Source organism: Crotalus tigris, unplaced genomic scaffold (assembly GCF_016545835.1).
Source record: "Crotalus tigris isolate CLP2741 ecotype Arizona unplaced genomic scaffold, ASM1654583v1 scf7180000017765.3138416, whole genome shotgun sequence".
Classification (NCBI taxonomy): Eukaryota; Metazoa; Chordata; class Lepidosauria; order Squamata; family Viperidae; genus Crotalus; species Crotalus tigris.
Genome location: NW_024096620.1, coordinates 1,884,411 through 1,901,448, shown reverse-complemented (window position 1 = coordinate 1,901,448; position 17,038 = coordinate 1,884,411). Strand labels below are relative to the sequence as shown.

At 37.8% G+C, this 17,038-nt stretch overlaps 1 protein-coding gene across 2 annotated transcripts in view; it reads left to right on the top strand.

Annotated features, from left to right (window-relative positions):
* Positions 1-3,338: 3,338 nt before the first annotated feature.
* Positions 3,339-17,038, top strand: part of ASB4 (ankyrin repeat and SOCS box containing 4) — an 82,871-nt gene continuing 69,171 nt past the window's right edge. For both annotated transcript variants that reach the window (XM_039341472.1, XM_039341471.1), the window contains exons 1-4: positions 3,339-3,621; positions 6,487-6,786; positions 13,642-14,132; positions 15,989-16,102. In XM_039341472.1, the coding sequence (XP_039197406.1) occupies positions 3,420-3,621; positions 6,487-6,786; positions 13,642-14,132; positions 15,989-16,102 (1,107 nt within the window). In that variant the 5' untranslated portion in view covers positions 3,339-3,419. The remainder of the gene's footprint in view (positions 3,622-6,486; positions 6,787-13,641; positions 14,133-15,988; positions 16,103-17,038) is intronic.

The following is a 17,038-nucleotide window of genomic DNA, read 5'->3' as shown; positions in this document are numbered from 1 at the left end:
GAAACAGGAAAAGATCCTCAGAATAAAGCAAGAATTCCACAAATGGGATACAGCTCAAATCTATCCACAAGATTCACAAAATTGCAGTACAACATTTCAAATAAAATACAAGTTTAATTGGGATTTCAGATATGCTATTGTTAAGCCAGAAATTAGTTCAGCTCTTAAATAGAATGTCATAGGTTCATAGAGTTCCAGAGTTGCTTTCGAAGTATTGAAGAGTCTTCAAATACCATTCGTGTTATACGAATGTTAATATATCCTACATTTTTGTATCTCCTCTTCCTTTGGGGGGAGGGAAAAATCTTTATAAATTCACACATGCTTTCAGTTAAATGTCAATTTGTGAATTTTGAAGTATGTGTTTCTTTATGTAGAGTCCAAAATGAATAAAAGATAGCAAATTTTAAAAGTACATGGTAAACAAATATTTAATCAGTAATTTAAAAGGAGTACAGTATCAATAACTTCTGAACGTATAGCTATTGCTAAGAGAAGAGCAATTGTTCTAGGTGCCCATATTTGATTTACAGGAAAAATTAAAATTTCTAACAATCAGGTTTGTAAAGGCATATGTCATGGGTGATAATAATCATGAGTTACTCTCTCAACCTCTGTGTCTAAACGTGCATAAATACAAGTATTATATGGAGGAAGATACACCTTATCTACCTGCGCTTTTCAAGCTAAAGTAAAAAATGTCCTGTGATGAGCATTGAAGTGCCCCACTTCACAACTCAGTGTGTTATAGTTATTGGTAGCTTTAATGCTAAAGCAGTTCTCAATAAGTTCTCCAAAACTATAAAATATAAACTTTCTTTTTAACTGGTTACTCTCAGAACTCGAAGGCCAAGTTTTCTAGAGAAAATATAACAGCTCTGATGTCACCACAGAAAAAAAAAAGTCTCATATCTCCTTCAACCAAGCTTCTTGTGGAAATAGACCATAAAGCCATTTCTCAGGTTATGAATCTTGTTGCAAACACTTTTGAGGCTCAAACAATATTAAGTCTGATCTTCCATCTCTGGACATTTGGCCAATGATAATAAAAAAAACCCTGAAGTTCTACTGAGACACTTGATTTTCTTCTACTTGCAACAAACCTTGAAACATCAGGTGGGGGTGGGGAGTGTAGCCATGTCTCATGATTTTGTGTTCATTTTGTCTATGGAGATTCTCAAAACATCCAGATCATTCTTATCCCACAGGTGCTTTTTCCAAAAGGCAACTGAACTTTTTTTTTATTTGAAAACTATTGAAGCTTTTTAGATGAGAAGCAAAATGCTTTCAATGGAAAAAAAAAACCCAAAAGAAAGTCTAGTTGCACTTTGCAAAAAGCACTTTTGGGTTGTCTTCTACTTATTCTTAACCCATGACTGAGACAAGCTTAAACTGTCTTTAACTATACCAACATTACAGTACTATTTACCCCTTATTGCAATACATTCCAAGGTAACAGTAATGTTGAAAGTGTCAAGGGGGCAGAGGGAAAAACAAACTTTAGAGAGGGTAATTTGAGTGACAGACTTTAAAAAAAGAAGCGAGACAGGAAAAACAACATATGACCTATGCCATTTGCAATTTGAGCTCCAATTATGCAACAGCTTCATTTGGACTATCAGATTAGTTTCACAAACCTGAGTCTGAACAAAATCAGAAAGTATTGTAAGAGAATACAATGTCCTTCTTTCACATGACAGATGTTTGAAAAGTCTCCATCTTACCTGCCTACAATAATAATCTAACCAGAATTCCACAGAAAGTTGCTTAGTTGCTTGCATTGTAGTAAATGGCACACCCAATATTCCAATTCATTTTGGGATAATCAACAACTGATTATTATTTCATATTTCAAAGCAGAGTTTACATATTTCTGTATATCTTTGATGCTGTGTTTTTACTGTTGCTATTATCTTTATTATGGTTTGTTACACAGTCAACCAAATGTTTAGACTTGGTTTAGCTTTTTTGTCAACCTGTCGGGTCCTTCACAAGGATCTGGGATAAGATGTTATTTCATGGCATTAAAGGAATTGTCACAGAAAGATTATAGTTATGATCAGCAAGGTCAGCAAGATGTTTAGACTGGACTTGGCATTTTTATCTACCTTTTGAGTCCTTCCCAAAACTTGAAATAGGGAGACATTCTTTTTTTAAAGGTATCATTGCTTGATATAAGCTGTTACAAATAAAGTCATCATCATCATCATTATCTACAGAAATATAAGTCTATGTTTTGCTGTTACTGGATTCTAGTATTGAGTAGATTTCCACTTACACATCAGATTACTTCCACACGATACACTCAAAGCTGCTCTGAAGGATTGAAAATAGATATATGGAGAAGCACCTTTATTATGATCATAATGTTTCCACTTACAGAAATATTATGCCTGATATATTCAATCAGTTTATCTTTCCACATATTATGTCCATTTATATAGCATTTCTTCACATTTATAATTTTGCATTGAATATATTACCTCAATTACTTTTCCACTCAGGGACAGCCTTATTCTAATTCAGAGTAAATAGCTACAGTATGTCATGCAGGAGGTATCAAAAAGTCATTTTGGAAACAAATGCAACTTTGTTTAAAAGATGGCTACACAATTACTGATTTGAATTGCTCAACTAGGAAGACCTGCTCTCATATTCAATTGTTCAGAGACTCAAACCATGTTTGAAGGTTCTTCCCTGATTAGTCCCCAAAACTGAAGTGAGGTAGGGGATGGAGAAGAGAGAGCCTTTTCAATAACTGATCCTTCTTACCAGAAGGCCTTCTCCAATGGAAGACATTCTTATCCTTCTGAATTAAATTAAGTTTCTTTTTCTGTTGTCTTACTATCTTGCTGTTACAGTTGAACTAAGATAAACGAAGAGACCACCATTTTGTTCTGCACTTTAGGATGGCAGAAATCTTGAGTCATCTTGATTTTCATCCACCTTAATGGACTAATGGACAGTGAGGATAATTGTGGACAAAGAAAATAACATACGTAATCAATGGAATCGCTACCTAATGGAGAAAATGATAACTGCCCATGTCAAAACCAAGCTAAGAAATTAGGTTTCCAGAAATTAATATGGTTAGTTGCTGGTTTTGCTGAGAAATTATACCTGCTTTAAGAGCTTTCTTAGTTAATTTTAACAAATTTATGATGGGTAAAGTTTTGATAGTTACCTAATTCCTTGAGTGTATTTCTTCATACTGGCAGCATAGGTCTGCTTTGGTTTCACTTGACAAAATTAAGCATGTCAGAGAGTGGCTGATGTTTGCTTTACATAAATAGATCAGGCAGATCAGCATTGCTTAGTGTTAAAATTATCTTTGGGCTTGCAGGCTAGCATGCTTTGGGTAACTTAAAACACTCGTTCATGCATTTTATAAACACAGTGCTTGACTACTGAAAACAAGCATGATAGAATCCCCTGAGGAAAACATGGGAGAAACCATTACACGGACTGCAACAGCCAAGCTAATGAAGAAAGCTTTTTTGGAGGCTTTACAATCAAATGACTACAGAACTCTGGAAGAGCTTTTGGCTCAAAAACAAATAGATGTGGACACGGTGTTTGAAGTGGAAGATGAGAATTTGCTCCTGGCCTCTTACAAACAAGGTAAAAAGCCATGGCAATGTTTCAGTTGTAAAATATTGAAAGACGTTAGCTATTGTGTGTTATGAGTATTTGCCCTTTGTGGGTCTTATTGTATTGAATAAATTTTCAGATCAAATCTGATTAATCTTGAAGCAAAATTACTTCTATGGACTGTATATACACAGCATAGAAGAAATTGGCTGGACCCAGAAATTTTAGGACACCCTCAATATACAACTTCCATAAAATGCAAACATTAGAATTGAAGCTGAACAAACAAAGGAAATTTTAATAGTGATAACACCAAGACAGAAGAGAATTTGAGTGCCCAAGGTTCTTTTTTCTGGTGCTATTCCTGAAGAATATTTAGAAAAATCAGAAGTACGATATATAAAGATTAGAAAATATATCAGTGACCAACAAATGTGAATTTTGCATCACTCTTGCTTTGCTTTGGCTGCTGTGCCCCATCTTTGGTCAAATAGTTTTGCTTCAGGTCATATTTAAAATAGTTTAGGTAGAAATGCAAGAACCAGTTTGGTGTAATAGTTAAGGTATCAGGCTAGAAACAGAGATACTGTAAATTCTAGTCCCACTGTGGGCACAAAACAAATGGATGATCTTGGGCCAGTCATTCAGCCCTAGGAAGAAAGCAATAACAAGCCACTTCTGAAATTTTGCCAAAAAAACTATGTGGGAATTTGTTCAGGCAGTCATCAGGAGTCAAAGGCATGCACGTGCACGCACACATGCATGCCCGTGCACACACACACTCACAGAGTACACAAGGAAAATCTGGCAAGAATAGAAGGTAGCAACTTCACTATGATTACACAATGTGCTCTAACATGCTGCATATACCCTCTAGAAGCAAAAAGAATAGATGTAATTAAAGGTACTCTTATAATATATTATGGAGTATTGCCTTTATTCATATGGACACACACATACTATATACAGGGTTCCTAAAATACTGTAGGATATGAGCTTTGGAAAACATAGCAGATTGCATATGTCTCTTAAGTGATGTAATAAGAAGCAAGGGAGGCTCACCCACCTTCTGAAGTGCTACTCAACTACCTTGGCCTGATTCAGTTGGATCTGGCCCATTTTTAGCTCAAAGCTCTTTTTCCACTAGCCTCTCTTACCATATTGAATATGTATCGTTCTGTTTTCAGAAATGTATCTTGCTGATGGATTACATTATTTTTTCTAGTATCCCGTTGGGTTGGAGAAAATTAGCCTCTCTTTATGAGGAAGGTTTTTTTTTTTTAATTGAAATAATAGATCTTCTATCATACTATTTACTTCAGTTAAAGTATTATTTAACAGTTAAGGAGAAAACCATGTGACACAAGTCTGCTTACAGTGATCTAACCTTAAAGCCTGTGCTGTGCAGGTAATCCTTGACTTACAACAGTTCATTTAGGGACCATTCAAAATTACAAAGGCACTGAAAAAAATGACTTATGGCTGTTTTTTACATTTACAACTGTTGCAGCATCTCATAGTCAGGTGATCAAAATTCAGATGCTTGGCAAATGACTGATATGTATGATGATTGCAGGGTCCTGGGGGGTCATGTGATTGCTTTTTGTGACCTTCTGACAAGCAAAGCCAATGGGGAAGACAGATTCACTTAACAACCATGTTACTAATTTAACAACTGTAGTGATTCACTTAACAACTATAGCAAGAGAGGTAGTAAAATGGGGCAAAACTCATTTAGCAACAGAAATTTTGGGCTCAGTTACAGTCATAAGTCAAGAACTACCTTTATCTTATAATTCAGCCTTTAAGATACTGATCAATCTAGTTTTGTTTGTATTGACTGGCAATTGAAAGCCTAGTGTTATCCCAAAGGGTAGTAAATTATATAGCCTACCTCTTCATCATGATGGTGCTACACTATATCTTACACCACTGCCTCACTGCCTAATAATCAGTTTTGGTTTCTTGGTTTTTCTTCCAATGAATAATTTCATTGTTGTAATATTTTCTATTTTTAAAAAAGTAACAAAATTTATACGTAGTTTAATATAAGTTTTCTCCAAAGTTATTTGCAAAACCTGTATTTTTTGTGGATTATTACAATATTCTGCTTGCAATAATCTCCAGTGCACACAGGTTTTGCAAACAATTTTCCCCAAAATAATGCATTTTTGAATATTAATAATGAGTACAGTATAAATATTTCTCACGTAATGGAACCCATAAGCTATGGTTAGCTGCCCTACAAAAGTTGGCAAAATGCACAATTTGAAAGATAATTGAGTTTTGTTGTTGATCTTGGTTCAACAATGCAAAATTGGATAAGATCACATTCCAGTGCAAGTTAAAACAAAATCCTATTCCTACTATCAACCCACCTGAAATATTTTCTCAGGTTTAAAGGAATGAATGCACTCATTTCTTTACATAGGTTTTATCTATAATTCTGCAGAACTACTAGGCTGCAGAGTACTGTATTTATACAGTCTTTTCTGGGATGAGGAATAAATATTGCCCCTCTATAGTAAATCACTGTGTTTCTCTGGGATGGAGCCCTTCTCTTCCTACTCTGCTGACTTGCTGTTTCACTTGCATACTATTCTTTCTCACTGGGAAAGAATAGTTGAACATGAAGATATCCTCATGTATGTCTCCAGTTTTAGGAAATGAGATTTCTCCATGCACATAAGAGCTCTTTGTGCGCAGCAGAATAACACGGAACTTAGTTAAGGGAAAACATATATAAACACATAAAATATATTCAGTTGCATAGTGAGTATAATTATATTCAATATTGCAACCAACAGAAGCTAATCCCTTCTGTACTAATTAGTAAAATGAAGATTTTGGAAAGCTATCATTTAATCACTTTTGTTTGTTTCTCAACTGAAACAGGTTATTGGCTGCCTAGTTATAAATTGCAACATTCCTGGGCAACAGGACTACATTTATCTGTTCTGTACGGACATCTGGAAAGTCTGAGAGTTCTGCTGAAGCACAAAGCAACCATCAACTGCAGACCCAATGGGAAAGCAGCAATCCACATAGCATGTGAAGTTGCCAATCTGGATTGTGTCAATATACTCTGTAGCCATGGAGCAAAAACCAACTGCTATTCATTGAGTGGGTTTGCACCCCTGCACTATTGTACTACAAAGATCTCCTTGTCTTGTGCACAACAATTGATTTGGAAAGGTAAGTTACATAAAAACAGCCATAGTTTCAAGCTGTTGGAATAGACCTGCATGGATGAAGATGGAGATACAAGCAAATGTTGCATAGGAACATTGAATAAGTTCTGCTATCTTCTTAAATTTGTTTTCAAAACATGACTGTGGATTTGGGTTTCAGGCAGCATAATACTAGGCTCCTTACCTCTGTTCCTCAAGAATACAATCCTTCCAAATCAATTTATCAATGATTAAATTGCATGTTTGTTTATCATAGTCATAGTCACAATCACAATCACAATCATAATCATACAGTTGGAAGGGATCTTGGAGGTCTTCTAGTCCAACCTCCAGCTCAGGCAGGAAATCTATACCATTTCAGACAAATGGTTGTCCAGTCTCTTCTTAAAAACTTCCAGTATTGGAGTATTCACAGCTTCTGGAGGCAGGTTGTTCCACTGATTAATTGTTCTAATTGTCAGGAAATTTCTCCTTAGTTCTAGGTTGCTTCTCTCTTTTGCTTCTTGTCCTACCTTCAAGTACTTTGGAGAATAGCTTGACTCCCTTTTCTTTGTGGCAACCCCTGAGATATTGGAACACTGCTATCGTGTCACCCCTCGTCCTTCTCTTCATTAAACTAGACATTCCATCAACTGTTCCTTATATGTTTTAGCCTTCAGTCTCCTAATCATCTTTGTTGCTCTTCCCTGTACTCTTTCTAGAGTCTCAATACCTTTTTTATATTGTGGTGACCAAAATTGGATGCAGTATTCCATGTGTAGCCTTACCAAGGCATTATAAAGTGGTATTAATACTTTATGTGATCTTGATTCTATCCCTCTGTTAATGCAGCCTAGTACTGTGTTGGCTTTTTTGGCAGCTGCAGCACACTGCTGGCTCATATTTAAGTGATTGTCCACTTGGACTCCAAGATCCTTCTCACAGTTATTATTATTGAGCAAGGTACCCCCCTATACCAGTGGTGGCGAACCTATGGCATGTGTGCCAGAGGCGGCACTCTCTGTGCATGTCCCTGCAGGTGAGTGGGGCAGGAGGTAGGTGGGGGTGGAGCAGGTAGTGTGGGAGGTGAAGCAGGGGTGGGGGCAGTTTTTGGTCACTCGGTCTCTAAAAGGTTCGCCATCACTGCCCTATACTATACCTGTATATTTGGTTTTTCTTGCCTAAATGTAGAACCTTACTTTTTTCACCATTGAATTTCATTTTGTTAGATAGTGCCCAATGTTCAAGTCTGTCAAGATTCTTCTATATCTTAAGCCTATCTTCTGAAACAGGGGTGTCAAACTGCTGGCCCATGGGACCAGATGCGTCATGCTGAAACTGCACCCATCCCAGCTTCGGCAATGGGAAAAAAGTCACAATTTGTCACAACACATCACATGACTGGCAAGTTTGACACCCCTGTTTTGGAGTGTTGGCTATTCCTGCCAGCTTGGTGTGTGCAAATTTGATGAGTTAATGATGTACTTTGCTCCATTAGAAGATAAAATGAAGCTGCTGCCTCAGTTGGCATAAAAAGTGAATCGGGACAGCTGTAGTAACTCCTCTTCCAGTTGGTAGGCAAAACTGTGGGTGTGCTATGTCATTTGTCTTCAGACAATTTAGCTGAATGTGACCTACTGCCAACATTCAAACAAACTTGACTGCTAGGCAGTTGCTAATATATCTTTTAATGAAAGGAGGGCACCATTTTTTTCTCTGTCACTAGCAGCTCAATATTATTGGTTAACTTAGATGACTTTAATGCTGCTAGCCTTTCTCAAAGTGTGATTTCCACATTGCTTGAACTTTGCATTCCATCAATTCTAGCCTGTGTGGCTGCAAGGCTGTACAAGGTTGTTGTGTTGAGTTCTGATAATGTTAATATTTAACTGTAGAAGATAGCAGTAACCAGAGATGAATCAAGTGCTCCAAAATATTTTGCTCAAAAATAAAATAAAAAAAGTCTATATTTTTCCATATTCTCTGCAGGTATGTGAAATGCTAAGCAAAAGTAAAACTAAGAAAACAAGCTGCATAAATAGAATGATACTGAAAATGAAGAAATTATCTTCACTTCTTCAGATCATCAGACATAGAATTAACTTGTCAATTTTCAGTTACTTTGAGAGTTTCCTGAGACTTAAAAGTAAAGGTTTCCCCCGTCAAGTAATGTCCAACTCTAGGGGGTGGTGTTCATCTCTGTTTCCTAGCTGAGGTAGAGTCAGTGTTATCTGAAGATGCTTCTGTAGTCATGTGGCCAGCATGACTATATGCCCAAAATGCATGGAACACTGTTACCTTCCCACCAAAGTGATACGTACGTATCTACTTATGTTTCCATGTTTTCCAACTGCTAGGATGTTAGGAGCTGGGGAAAGAATGGGAGCTCACTCCGTCATGCAGTGCTTGGGTCTCGAACTGCCAACCTTTGGGTCATTAAGCCCAATGTCTCAACTGCTAGGCCACCATGCACCCTTCCTGGGATTTAGGGGACTGAAATGTTTTTTCCATTTTTCCATCAAGGTTGTTTATAGATCAGTTTCCCAGGAATAAATTTCTAAAAAGTAATTCTAAAAAAAAAATAAAAGAAAATTAATGAATAAAATAGATTGAAGCTTGTTGCAGAAAATAGTAAACCACTAGGTGAATGAAAAGAATAGATAGATTATATTCAGAAGAAATATGAGACTAAAAAGTATTATTTAGCTTATGAGTAAATTTTAGATTATTATTATTAATAGTTCGATATGGTAGAATTTATATTACTCTTAGTTTTATGGTTTAATTATATTATTTTCGTATTTAATTTGTTAATATTTATTTTGAAAAGGAGTTAAAGCATGTTATGGATTTGACTGTTTGTATAGTTGGGTAATGTTAGTTAGATTACGATTGTTTATTTGTAACCCTGTAATCAGCTCTGAGAAGTGGGGGAGGGGTGGGGAAGGGTGGGAGGGATTTGGGATATATATTGTTTAAAATCTTTAAAACTTTTAATAAAAAAAAGAAAAGATTAGAATACAAAATGTAATATCTTCCCCAAACCTGTGATAAAAAAATAGATTAGAAGAAAAAAAATACTTATCATGCTATCAGGAGAATGTATGACAGTGATGGTGAAACTTTTAGAGACTGAATGCCCAAACTGCAACCCAAAACCCACTTATTTATTGCCAGGTGCCAGGTGGGTGTGGCCCACTAGATGGGCATGGCTGTGATCATGACAGACTGGGTGGGTGTGGCCAAGGTGGGTATGGTCACATCGATGTTGCTCGTGGGGAGGGATGCCTATGGGGGCCGGGAAGGGTTGGGGGAGATCCAGGGGGTCTCTGGCAGGTGGGCAGTGGGCAGGAGGCTCATCCTGAGGGGTGAGGCAAGGCAAGGCGAGGTGAGGCAGGACAGGGGTGCCATTGTCGTAAGGCAAGGCAAAGCAGGGGCCAGAGCAGCCTATGCCTGACACCATCGGCCCCCGCACACAGAGGCCAGTGAGCACATGGGGGCTGACAATGTCTGTCACCAGCCAAAGCCTGCTGGCCACTTGGCCGGCAGCTCTGCAGCCCACCCCCAGCAGTTCAAAGAAGCTGCCTCTGAGCTGGCTGGCCAGCTGACAGCTGAGGAGGCAATGCAGTGGGTCGTGCCCAGGAAAAAGAGAGCATGTGAGGCCAGGAGGGATGGGATGGGGGGAAGGGAAACCAGCCATGCTGGAATGCATCCGGTCATGTGGGACCTCGGCAAGTTAGCAGGTGGCTGGTTGAAGAGGGACAGTTGCCATCTCCAGGGCATGGTGCGCGTGCCCACAGAGAGGGCTCTGACTGCTGCCTCTGGTACGTGTGCCATAGGTTCGCCACCACTGATGTATGATCTTGAATCCAAGTTTCTTTAGTGGATGGATTACTAGATCAAAAGGGAACTGAATATATTTAAAAGTATTAATGTACATATTAACACAGATTTTCTTGCTGATAAATAGTATTTACTGAGTTTGACAGAGGACAAATTAATGATGTTGTTTTTACTTTTCATAAAGTTAATAAAGTTCTTCCCTTGTCCTGTTATTATTAATAATCAGGAAAAAAAATCCAAGCAATCTGTGTACATTTGCCAAATGTATTTATCCTATTATTATTATTAGATTAGACTGTATCTGTGAAGTATCCTGTAAATGTAGAATGTAGACAACCTTTTAGTTAGGCCCTCTGATCATATAAAAGAAATCATAGCTGGTTACTCCTGTCATATTAGTTGGATTGATTTATCAACTTATATGTGCAGTTTAGCACACAAGTTTGGAAGTTATTTTGCTCACTAGAACAACCTAGATTTGGAACCTGGATTTTGAGTGGGTATTTTTTCCCTTTGTGTAATTAATTGCTCATTTATGCAATTTGCTTTGTTGATGGGTACCTGATGGTGAAATGAACTACAATTTATTTCCTGTAGTTTCAGGTTTTTCAGGCATGGACCTGCCCCAGATCATGTTCTACGTTGGCTTAGAAAATAATTAAAGAAGTATAACAAGTTCTGATCTCAGGGTTGCTGTGGGCTTTTTTCACCATGGGTGCTGTTTTTCCATGCAAGTACATTCAGTTAAGAAATAAAAGAAAATTAAAAAGTTAACAACATATGCCATTTTCCCATTTTAGGAAGAGATGAACTCATAGGAATCTTCCAGTCTTTTCTTTCTTTCTTTCATTAGACAACCACCCAAAATCCCTTTGAATTTTGCCACCTGTTTGGACAACCAGCATACCAATTTAAAGCTGCAAAATACTGGAAAGCAGCAAAAAGTTTGGATTTGGGGTTTTTTTCTTTTCTTTGTCTCCATATCAATATTCACTCTTGGCAACTTGCTAAACAAATTCCTGCAGTTTTCTTGGCAAGGTTTTTTTTTAGAAGTGGTTTGCCATTGTCTTCTTTCTAAGGCTGACAAAGAGTGACTGGTTTTACTCAAGGTCACCCAGCGAGCTCTGTACCTATGTCAGGACTACAACTCATGGTCTCCCAGCTTTTACCATTTCACCAAACCAGTTATGGTGCTCATTTGGATTTTTGCAGACCCAATCCAATGGTAATCCTAAACTAAGGTGATAACAATGGAGCTTTCACAAAGCTGACAAGGTGGGAAATAATTCTGTTACCCAGGCTTGGATTGTCCACTTGATGGGACTGTTACTTCAGTGGAAAAAGCCACTAAAAGAAAGTTCTTGTAGGAGATTCCATATGACTTATAGTACATTTATTTATTTAAGAAAATGTACATATCCTCTCTCTCACTCTCAGTAATTTATTTACAAAAATAAAACCCAATAGACAAACAATAAAAAGCAATAACTCCTACCCCTGTGGCAACAACAGCCAATCAAATAAGTCACTTGATGGGTTCCCCAGGCCTTTTGGCAAAACCAGGTCTTTAGAGCTTTGCACACTTTTGGAAGTCGATCTAATCTCTACAGATATGATGTTCTAAAGAAGGGGATCCACCACAGAGAAGGTCTTTCTTCGGGGTCCTGCCAGATGTACCTCCTTAGGTGAGATGACCAGCAACATTCTTTGCATCCATACTCTGATGGGTTGGGTAGATGTGACCAGAAAAATATAGTCCTTCAAATAAACTGGCTCCAAGCCATGTAGGATTTTAAAGGTGACAACCAGCACTTTGAATTGTACCTGGACGCAAATCAACGACCACTGCAGCTTTTGAGCAGAGATTATCTGTGCACATCTGAGCCTGCTCAAAAACCTGTGGGCCGCAGCATTTTAAGCTTATTGGAGCTTCTGGATACTTTTCAAGACCAGCCCCATGTAGAGTACATTGCAGTAATCAAGTCGGAAGGCGACTAAGGTATGAATGATTGTGAGCAGGAAAGAGCATAGCTAGTGCACAGTTTGCAATTGAGTAAAACCCTTCAGGCCATGACTGCTACCTGCTCCTTGAACAGGAGTTGTGAAACCAGAAGAACCCCCAGATTTTGGGGGGGGGGTCTTTAGTGCTCTATGAGCTAGATTGTTTTCTCACAGACATTTCATCATCCAAACTTGATAATATCATCAGAACACTTATCTAGTTTGGGCAATGAAACATCTGTGAGAAAACCATCAAGCTCAGAGAGCACCAAGATCCCTTATTTCAACCCTGACCCCCAAATATTCTTCTTTATTGGAACACCCAGATTACACACTGGGTCTTTCTGGGGCAGTACCATCCCAGCCAAGACTAGAGACGGCAATTCTCCCTGCACCAAATAACCCCAAACCCAGAGATATTCTGTCTTGCCAGGATATAGTTTCAGCCTGTTTTTCCTGATCCAGCCTTACCAGCCTCCAGTCACTATGAGAGGGAGGTCAGGGCATTGCTTGACATTATCCATTTCTTTCAGGTTACTTTTGTTTGCCATACAAACAAACCATCCACTTTTAAAAATATTCAGAAATGCTAGCAGGCTCAAATGTGGTAACAGGATAGTTAGCTAGTAGCTGGAAGAGAAAAACATATCATGCCAATGATTTTTGCATCTGCAAAATTGTCAGTCTATAGATTTCTAAATCCAAAACAGTTTGGATTAAGTTTGAAAGTTCTGAATGTCCATATTCCTTAAGATAATTCATCTTCCCATACTCATATCTAATTAGATTTTAGTGCTATATTCAGAGGCATTTCCTTGAATCTCCTTATTAAAAGAAGTGACTTTTTAAATGAAAAGCTACTTGATTTTTTTTTAAAAAATCACATAATTTTACTCTTAAGAGTTTTCAGCATCTCTGAGGTTTTGCTGAGGTTTTTATATATTCATGATAATTTATTTTTGTTGCTGTAGTAGTATCGACACTGTGCCATCCCATCCCATTTCTCCCCTTTTCTTTGTGATTTATATTCAAATAGGTGCAGATGTAAATATAAGATCAAACAATCAAGATGAAGAAATGCCCCTTCATACCGTTGCTCGTTGTGGCATCCCTGAAATGGTTGCCTTCTACGTGGAACAAGGAGCTGTAGTTGATGGTGTAAACGCCCATCGAGAAACACCATTGTCCTGTGCAGTTTACTGGGCCCTTAATGGCAAGGAACAAACCTACAGCACAGATCACCACCTCATCTGCCGGATGCTCCTCGACTACAAAGCTGATGTTAATTCACGGGATGAAGATTTCAGGACCCCTCTCCACAAGGCAGCCTGGAATTGTGACCATGTACTACTGAACATGTTGCTTGAGGCAGGTGCTGAAGCCAACCTGATGGATGATAATGGGTGTGCCCCCCTGCAATATGTCCTGAAAGTGACAGATGTACGTCCTAGTGCTCAGCCTGACATCTGTTATCAGCTGCTTCTGAATCACGGAGCTGCCAGGATATATCCACCACAATTCCATAAGGTAAAAAAAGGAAGATGGTGTGTAGTGTATTATGTAGAGCAGGGGTGGGGGACAATGGCCCTTTTATGACTTGAATTCCTGAGCCAGCCATGGGAGTTGCTTGTGGGAGTTGAAGTCCACAAGTCATAAAGGGGTCTTCGTTCCCCACCTCTAATGTAGAGGAATACATGTACAGGATGGGATGGAGGTTTATCTTTTAAAACGTGTCCAATTCAGTTTAAATAACTGATTGCAGAGCAACAGAATCCTAGAGATGTTTCCTTGGTTTGGAATATGATATTGTAAGGTCTCATAAGATGTCTGTCATGTGGATCCTGTAAAGTCAGATAAGAGGTCAATAGTTATTATTTCTAAATCAGAATGCAGGCCAGGCACTGTAGCAGAAAAAAAAAACTTACAATGGCTAAGGTGTCAGAAATGTCTTTTTTCCTCTTAAACATGCATCCCGGGAAACAAACATACATGGGTTAAATAAGAGACTTTAAGAAACTTTCACCTGTTTTATTATAGAATGAGAATTCCATAATATAACCATAATGGTTTCATTACACTTAAAAATATACATCGAAAGACAGCAATGACACATCTTTCATTACTTACTCCATTGCTATCTTTCTAAGGTTTTCTGCTAACAATTTATATATGGATTATATACAGATGTATTTTCTACATGCAAGAAATGCATGGCACTTATAAGAGAAAACTGGCCTGAGGGGCTAGGAGTTAAAGGAAGTTTAGCAGTAACTTGAATCTCCTAAGCCCAGTTCAACATCTTAATTGAAATATCAGTCAGAATGGCATTCAGTGAAAGAATCTGAAGAATCCATCCTTTTCTAACAATTTTCCATAATTTGAATATTACTCATGACTACTCTGTACACATATGTGTACACGAATCTACATTTTGCACACAGAAGTATGAAGAAAGGTGTAGATACAGTATACCAGATTCCTGGTATTGGGACTATTTGCCACAACAAGTGTTTCTTCTTAATAATCAGGAACCGAAGCTGCAATATAAAATTAAAGAGCAGTGGAAAAATTCCCTTGGGTGTGCTAAATTCTATACCAGGTGTAAGATCTGTGGTTCTCAGAATACAGGTAATCCTTGACTTACAACAGTTCACTTAGTGACCATTCAAAGTTACAACACTTCTGAAAAAAGTGACTTATGACCATTTTTCACACTTATGACTATTGCAATATCCCCATGGCCACATGATCAAAATTCAGATGGCTAGGCAACTGACCCATATTTATGACGTTTGCAGTCCCTTGGTGGTCATGTGATCAGTTTCTGCAACCTCCTGGCAAGCAAAGTCAATGGGGAAACCAGATTCACTGAAAAACCGTGTTACTACTAACTTAACAACTGCAGTGATTCACTTAGCAACTGTGGCAAGCAAGGTCATAAAATGGGGCAAAATTCACTTAACAGATGTTTCACTTAGCAACAGAAAGTTTGGGCTCAATTGTAGTCATAAGTCGAGGACTACCTGTACAAAGAGACATAACATCAATGGAGAAATCATTCAGCTAGTTTGCTATACAGGAACTGGAACATACTAGTATCTTTCCCATAAAAGAGCTATTGTTTAAGGTTGGAATGATCCTACCAGTTGGTATTTTTAAAAGATTAGATTTGGGGCCAGATGGCGGACAAAAGGTCCATGATGGCCTTGACCAGGTAATCAAGACTCACTACTTATCAGTGTAGATTTAAAGCTTCAGTTACAAGATCATGGTGACCATCTCAGTTTTTTTGACCTCACATTTACAGATGCTCCCATAGGCCACAAAATGGCTTTCGGGAGAACAGTGACATCTATTGGGTAGTGATATGTTTCTGCTTATAGGTACTGCAAGCTTGTTATTCCTATCCCAGAGCAGTTGAGGTTATTGTGAATACATATGAGCATATCAGGTGCACAACAAAATGGAGAACAGCTATACCTGATGATATCTTTGAGGTAAGTAGTTTAAAAATACACAACTATATTAGGGTAGTGAAGTCATTCATTGCATTAGGCCATAATGTTTTTTTTAATTATTATTTTAACTTAGTATGATGTATAAAGCTAGCCAGAGTGGTTCAGTTTCCATGCTTTTAGCTTTGAACCCGAGATAAGTAAAACTGATCATTAAAGAAAATATAATGTATGATCTTGTTAGTATCTTTGTTAAAAGGAATATTTAGCAGGAGACAAATATTGGCAACCTGAAATAAAAGTAGGGTTCTATGCAATTTATTTTATTTATTTTTATTTTTTAAACTCCAGGAACTCAAAACAATATACATTGTACTCTCTCCTATAATTTGATCCTTGCCAAGTGAACATGTCAGCTAGACAGCCAAAAAAAATATAGTTGATCTAAAACCACTCAGTTGTTTTTCTAGGGTCCAGCAGAACTTAGATATGTGAAAGCAAACTTATTCAGCCCATCTTCTTCCATCATCCTTGTCTCCCTATGTGAGTAGCCATTTTGAAAATCCTTCCTCCTCTTATTCAGTCAATGTTAAAAAATAAAGAGGCCAAACAAAAGTTTAATGAAAACTGCCAGGCAGATGTATTAAAATCAAAAGTTTAGGCAAAATAGAACGAGGGAGTGGAATAGCGGTGCTATCAGTATTAAATTCACAGGTGTGTTCAGTTGTATCTAAAGCTATATTTGTTCTTGGGCAGATCTATTTTGCTGAATTGGGAGGCATCACATTCAGTGAAAAGAAAATAATATATTTAAATAGAGAGATAGTCTAGAAATTAAAAATATTTGGCTCCAGCAATATTGCTTACAGTTACTAAAAGGTAGCTGCAATAGATAATGGCAAAGCCTGGAACATTTTCTTCCAATGCTTTTGTGCATGGAGGACAGATATTAACTCCAAACATATTTTGTTTTGTCTT